The 7,422-nt window shown below is 44.8% G+C and overlaps 1 protein-coding gene across 1 annotated transcript in view; it reads right to left on the reverse strand.

Moving 5' to 3' along the window:
- Positions 1–2,805: 2,805 nt before the first annotated feature.
- The window catches only part of c1qtnf6a (C1q and TNF related 6a), a 7,944-nt gene continuing 3,327 nt past the window's right edge, over positions 2,806–7,422 (reverse strand). The window contains exons 2-3 of the mRNA XM_012816748.3: positions 5,226–5,399; positions 2,806–4,247 (exon numbers count right to left, since the gene is read on the reverse strand). Of these exons, the coding sequence (XP_012672202.3) occupies positions 3,700–4,247; positions 5,226–5,399 (722 nt within the window). The 3' untranslated portion in view covers positions 2,806–3,699. The remainder of the gene's footprint in view (positions 4,248–5,225; positions 5,400–7,422) is intronic.

The raw sequence follows: 7,422 nt of genomic DNA on the forward strand, positions 1-7,422 counted from the left end.
TCATCTACAGACCTGTTGGGCTCTGTAGGCAAACTGCAGTGGGTCGAGGAGGTGGTTGGTGATGGCCTTGAGGTGGGTCAGCACGAGGCGCTCAAAGGTCTTCATTACCACAGAGGTCAGGGCGACTGGTCTATAGTCATTAAGGCCTGTGATCCTCTGCTTTTTGGGAACGGGGATGATGGTGGAGGTTTAAAGCAGGCAGGGACCACGCATTCAGCCAGTGAGGTGTTAAAGATGTCCGTGAACACTGGAGACAGCTGGTCCGCACAGTACCTTAGTGTGGAGGGAGAGACAGCATCTGGTCCAGCTGCTTTGCGGGGGTTCTGTCTTTTTAAGAGCTTATTGACATCCCTCTCCTGAATGGAGAGAGGTGTGATGGGGGGAGAGGGCTGTCTGGGATCATTCTGTGGGAGAGGGTGGAGTCTTTGTCCAGGCTGGGAAGAGTAGATGTGATAGCTGTGGTGGGGACAGGGTTAGGACTGGTCCATTGTCTGTCGAATCTACAGTAGAAGTCATTCAGATCATTTGCCAGTCTAAGGTCTTCCATAGAGTGGGGGGATTTGGTTTTGCAGCCTGTGATCACCTGAAGGCCTTTCCAGACTGACGAGGAGTCATTGGCTGCAAATTGATGTTCCAACTTCTTAGAGTACTGTCGTTTGGCCTCCTTAATCTCCTTGCCAAAAGAGTATTTCGCCAGTCTGAACCTATCCTTGTCCCCACTCTTGAAAGCCTCCTCCTTCTCCAAACGAAGCTGTTTGAGTCTTGCAGTGAACCAGGGCTTGTCGTTGTTGTAGATAACCCTGGTGCGTGTTGGAATACAGCTGTCCTCGCAGAAGCTAATGTATGACGTCACAGCCTCTGTATATTCGTCCAGACTGCTGGAAGAAGTTCTAAAAATGTCCCAGTCTGTGTCATCCAGGCAGCCACGCAGCTCCTCCACAGCTTCTCTGTTGTTCCAGTTTTTTGTTCTCCGCACAGCAGGTTTAGAAATTTTAAGTTTTTGTCTGTAAGCCGGGATCAGGTGAATAAGAGCGTGGTCGGAAAGCCCCAGAGCAGCGTGTGAAACTGCATGATAAGCCCTGCTGATGGTGCTGTAGCAATGGTCCAAAGTATTCTCCTCCCTGGTCGGGCATTTGACTAACTGTTTGTATTTCGGGAGTTCGTGAGTGAGGTTGCCCTTATTGAAATCTCCAATGACAATAACAGGAGAATATGTATTATCTCTCCTACTCTCCACTCCTAATATCTGATCAGCGAGTTGACGTTGAGCCTCTCGCACGTCAGCTTGCGGTGGGATGTAAACTCCAGCTAGAATAAAAGAAGTGAATTCACGGGGAGAGTAGAACGGTCTGCAGGTGATGAAAAATGATTCTAAGTCGGGAGAACAGGATTGTAATATCACTTTCACGTCATTGCACCAACACTGGTTTATATAGAAACAAATCCCTCCGCCTTTTGATTTGCCTGAAAGAATCGGATCGCGGTCTGCACGTAACAGCTGAAAGCCGGTCAGCTGTGCTGCAGAGTCCGGTGTGGATTCAGTCAGCCAGGATTCCGTATATACATAAGCTTACGAATATGAGGCTGCGAAATATGTCTTCTCAACCACAGAAAAGGGAAGTCCAAAACAGCTTCTTGCTTTTGGGGAAAGATTGAGAGGCAAGCTTGTTTAAACTCTAATTGTGAGGTGAGATGAGATGAGATTAGAATGTGTCTGTTCTGTGTAGAGAGAGAGAGAGAGAGAGGGAGAGAGAGATGCAGAGGCACAAGAGAGAAAAGGCTAATATGTACAGAGAGAGTGAGGTAAGAGAAACACAAAGATAGGGTTGTACAACTTTAGTAAAGCATTATTAGCTTATCAAGAGTTTTCAACTATTAACTATTTTCGTGTTCTTGCTCTTTCTCTTTCTCTCTTTGTTTTGTGTCTGTGTGCAGAGTGATGTGGCTGGGGATTGTTGCTACTTAAAGAGGAAACCCACAAGTTTCTCTTACTTCCTGGTTTGCATCTGTGCATAACAACCTAAGGCCTGAACCCTTTCATGCTGTGCAGAGAGGACTAGGGACTATGGTAGACAGCTTTTTTTTTTCTCTGAGGAAACCACACATACACTTTCACACATAGTTACACATGTGTACGCACATGAACCTACACACATACACCGGCTTACAGACACATTTACGCAGTCACAGTCATGTACATAAAACAAGTCTGGGCTGGCTTCACTGCGAAGATGTCAATTAATGGGTATCTTGTCACCATATAAAATCTTTATTTTCTTTTGTATCTGCGATCCTTGTGGGCCCCTGGAGATATTCATGCAGAGCTGCAACCCTAATCAATGTGCTTCTAATGTAGCAGAGTCAGTTAGCCCCGTGGCAGCTAACTGGACATGCCAAAGTGCACACTGAACTCTACGAACTTACACCTCATGCTTGATGCAAACTCAGACACATGGCCACATTAGATTTACAATTTACACAAGAAACATGGCTGCATGAAATCGATGCATGTACCTGTCTTGTCTTAGGCTGGATGCCTACATGCTATTCTGGATGAAGGGCTGATGCCTTAGATTATTAACATCCTTTTTAAGTTGTAGCTGCAACTAAACTGCAGGTCAGTGAATCTCACCATCTTCCCCTGTACTGTGTTTGGTTTGCATTAATGGTATAACTAGTTTTACAAATCTCCATTAGAAACAATGCATTAGTAATTCATGCCCTTCATGTGATATAAAGAGAATACCAGTAAACTCCTCATATATTTTATCCTAGTGTTGTCCTGTGAGAAGACTTTGAGAAACCTTGAGAGACGTAATGTGTGGTTTAATTGGAATCACCCTGTTTACTGCATGGTTACATTTAGGTAGAAAAAAGGTACCCAAATACTAATATAAGATGAACTTTAAAACAAAAAAATGACCTTGTTATCATATTAAAGATAATGTGAATGTTTGTGTATGTATACCAATCTGTGTGTCTGTGTCTATGTGTGTGCATGTGTGTGTGTGTTTGTGTGTGTGTGTGTTTGTGTATGTGTGTGTGCACTTGCATAAATACTTGGGTGTGCATGCAAAACAAAATTGGCAATTCCTGTGATAATCAGGCTTGTTTGAACAGGGCTCTGTGGTTCAACTGATGTGGCTGAATTATTCTCTCAACTTTAAATTGAACCGAAAGGGTAGCAAACCAGACAGGAGGTGACTGAGTCAGGTCTGGCACAGGTCTGGCTCAGATCAGCGTAGAGCTCGACATTAGCTGTCGTCACGGAAATTCCACGCACAGCTGTATCTCTGCTCACATCTTTTTAGACACGCCTAAAGACATCTTGGATCATTCTTTGGCAGATAATGCTAACTGAGAAATGGATGGAAATGGATTTCTGATGTAGCATATATCTAAGACGGGCAGCGATGAAGCCAGGCCTACTCAGTTATGGTTCGCAGTAGCACCAAAGGCATGCAAGGCACGTGCACACTACTTTTGAGGACCCGCTATAGCACCAAGTCGTCATTTTAAAAACAAACAAAATCTAAACATCCGATTGATGCTGAAACTGTGAACACTAAATATAATTTGTTTCCCCCTCAACCTAAACATACAGTACATAGCCAAATTGCAGGTCTCACAGACACACACATACTCCTGACTCCTTATAGAGCTTCATGAGACATCGCGCACACACACACATACACCCGCTCACTCCTCATCGGGCTTGATGAGGTGGCCGTTGAAGGTGACGTAGACGTCGGTGTCGTCGCTGTAGATGGCGTTCTCCCTCTCGCGCTTGAAGAGGCGCAGCCACACCTGGTCGCCGCGCCCCAGCGGCAGCATGAGGCTCTGGCTCTGCATGATGGAGCGCTCGCTGGGCTGGGCGTACACGATGGCGCGCTCCGTCTCGTTTTGCATCACGTGCACGTACGTCTCCTTGAAGTTCCACGTGTGCAGATTCACGTTGAAGAGGTAGACGCCGGACACGCGGCAGCGAAAGCGCCCCGAGAACATGTCAAAGTCGTCGCGCAGGTTAACGAAGGTGACGTCGAAGAGCAGCGTCTGGTAGTGCTCCTCGCTGTGCAGGGCCTTGCGCCGGCCCACGGAGAAGGCTGCGTACCGCGGCCGGCAGGGGGACCCCGGGGGGCCAGACTCGCCTGTAGAGCCCTTGGGCCCCTCGGAGCCTGGGTTGCCTGGCTGGCCCTCCGGTCCCTGTTTACCTGGAGTCCCTCTGTCCCCACGATCACCCGTGTCACCTGGGGAGAGAGAAATGGACAGAGAGAGATGATTCATTTTTTTTGTGTGTAATGGCTTCTTGTTTTTCGTGTCTTTGTTTATATTCTCTTGACAAAAATATTTATATTAAGGTGCCATAAAAGCGATGATGTAACACACAAAAACAGACACGCATACACCCTCGATTCACTGCCACATCAGCCGTAAGATAGCCAGGACGGTGACGGTGAGAAAGCATGGAGATCAAATTAGTGCGCTCTCCAAATACCTCTGACCATTTCTCCAAATACCACTCCAGCACGCTCTCCAAATACCTCTCTGACAGTCTCTCCAACTTACACCGATAAATTCACACAGCTGACTCCACTGGTCTGAGGGAAGCCATGAATCACCAGTGCTTTGATTCCCCCAGCACACCCTGATCATTCAACAAATGTCTCATGAGGAAATCACACAAGAAGCCAGGGAGGCAAGCATCCAAATTACCCACTTCTGAAAAGATAACTCAACTCCTGTCACACAAGGACTTGTTTATTGAAAGTCTAGATGAGCTCTTTCCAGCTCCAAATCCATTGTGCAGGTTTTATGTATTCCTATGGGATTCTGCATCATTCTAAGGGTTTATTCTCCTTTGTTCCATGGTCTACTTCCAGTTTCTGTATTTGCAACACAGTACTGAAGAATCCTATTAAGTTTCCTCCTAGAACCAATTTATAAATCTGTATATCTATATAAAATATCTTACATTCAGCTAAAACTGAGGTACAATTTATGCAAAATATTTAACAACATATAATTGGGTTCTGTTTGTCTCCTGTTCTTAGCTGTAGTTGGGAGCTTCTGCTTCTAATCCCCAAAAATAGAAGCCACAAAACACTAAAGCAAAGGAGACAGAAAAGCTGCCATCCTGCTTGGATTTCCTATAGGGGTCGCTTACGACAGGCTCCAAGCAAACTCTGGTCAGTGTGGCCACGGATCCCAAAGACAAAGCAGCCAACCTTTGAGGATGGTCATGTCGATGTGTGTGCGAATCTCGGGTGTGTGGGCCACATCACCCTCTGGAGGCTCCAGATGGTCACAGCAACGATGGCAGGGTGTGGAGGTAGGAGGGACAGGGGTGACCCACGGCAGGAAAAGCAGGGTCGGAAGGAGGGCCTCAAACATGACTGCACCTGATTGGCGAACAGCAAAGGGAAGAAGTCAGGGGTTAAGGTTCACACTATGCCACAGGTCACCCAGGCCACCCAAGCTCTTTGACGTTGTGTGGTGATCTAAACAACTCTCCTCTACTTACACTGTAATTTACACTCCAACATACTGTATGTCATCTTAGATAGTATCATTAATGAGACATTATGCATGTTCTAGGTAACAAAAGACATGTATCTTTATTTTCTCTATTGTTAGAACTGCCCTCATATTCACCTGCTTAATGACTGTAATTGAGTCTGCTTAATGACTGTAAAGTTCTCTTAAGCTGTTCTGGCATGTGTGTGCCAGCATTTGGCATCCCTCATGTTTTTTGTCTTCTTTTTTAAACTCTTTTTGTTAATCTGAAATGAAAAGATTGTTTTTCCCTCCTTGTTTTCTCAACCATCAAAATAACAGGCAGTCTTTGTCAGGGGGACACTCTGCAGGTTCCTTATCCTGTAGTTAACTGTAAGTACTTGCCAACATGCTTTTGTAATTTTATGGTACCGGTAATGGTGATAAATTAGAAGGTTTGGGACATGATGAATCACTATGGGAATACAAAATGCCAATAGCATGGTTCAGTCCAACTGTAAATGAGTGGGGTGTGTTGGAATGGGCTTCATAGCTTGCTAGAAAAACAATGCATTCTGGCTGGGAATGTAAAGCAGTTTGGAATTGGAATTATATTCAAATTCATGAGGTCAATAATTCAAATCTGTGTGCCTATAACACAGTGAGCTGCACAGTGCGAGCCCAGCAGTTTTTACTCATACTGGGCAGCTCTTTGTGTTTGGACTTGTAATGCTATTACAAGTGAGTGTGAAATATGAGACATGAGGAGGTATTGCCCTAAAGCATCCATACATTAAACAGACTTGGCATACTTACATACTATTGCTTAAAATTGCCATGTAGTGGAATAGATGTTAACTTAGCATTCCTTATGACAATAGTCTGAAGACTTGGCTTTAACAGAAGCCAGCTAACAGCACATACATCGATTGTTATTAGACATCACAGCAAGCTAATGTGGGCCTACACAAGATGCTCATCGTTCCCTGCGATAGAGTGTGAGAGACCGGCGTCATTTTGTATGCGGCGGATTAGCCATTTCACAAGTATTTAATCCCTATGAGAGAATGAATGGTGTTTGGAAAAGCATCAAAATAACGCAATTTTAAAATAAGTAAAATAACTGCTTGAGAGACCCCACATTGGATTCTGTTCAATAAAATGCATGTGTTTGTCCTTTCCATATAGACTTTGGACCTTATATCTCTAAAATTCTTCTGCCATCCCCCTATTAACAGCAAAAAATAACGTCACACAAAAGTCACTTAGTTAATGTGTCACCAATTGTACAAGGTGAGCAGAAGCTAACCACAGTTAGATTTACTGGAATTAGGTAGTTGGCAAAATTCTGCTCCATCATCAAGGTTTCTGTACCCATGAGTGTCAAAGATTGTATTTCATCTGTGGAAACATTTGAATGCCTTGTGTTAATGGGGCTGGCGGATTCAAATAAAGTGGATGTGTGTCTGTGTGTCTGTGTGTGTGTGTGCATGTGTGTGTGTGTGTGAACATCCATAACGTGCATGTGTGTACATATGTGTGTTATGTTTGAAGAGCACTGCTGTAGGGAAAAAGGCAATGGCGAGGGAATCTGACCTCCTTTCCCCATGTGCTGCGTTTGGATCTGTGCCAATCTGGCCTCTGGTACTCTGAACTGGGACAGAGGTATTTCCTCCGCATCTGCATCCCCTTAGAACTCCAAGCACCATGGGTATGGGTATTGTGAGACTTGATTCACACAACCATTACAGACATTGAAATGATTAATTAGTGGGGCTAAGTTAAGAAGGTGAAATGAGTCTACCGTAGGTATGTAGACATTTCCTAGTGTTATGTGCAAGGCCAAAACAAGGAGCTGTCTCTTGCATGTGCACCCCTGTATTACAATCAGAGTTTTTTTCTGGGCCATAAGTGAACAGAGTTTGATTA

This window comes from Clupea harengus, chromosome 1, assembly GCF_900700415.2.
Source record: "Clupea harengus chromosome 1, Ch_v2.0.2, whole genome shotgun sequence".
Classification (NCBI taxonomy): domain Eukaryota; kingdom Metazoa; phylum Chordata; class Actinopteri; order Clupeiformes; family Clupeidae; genus Clupea; species Clupea harengus.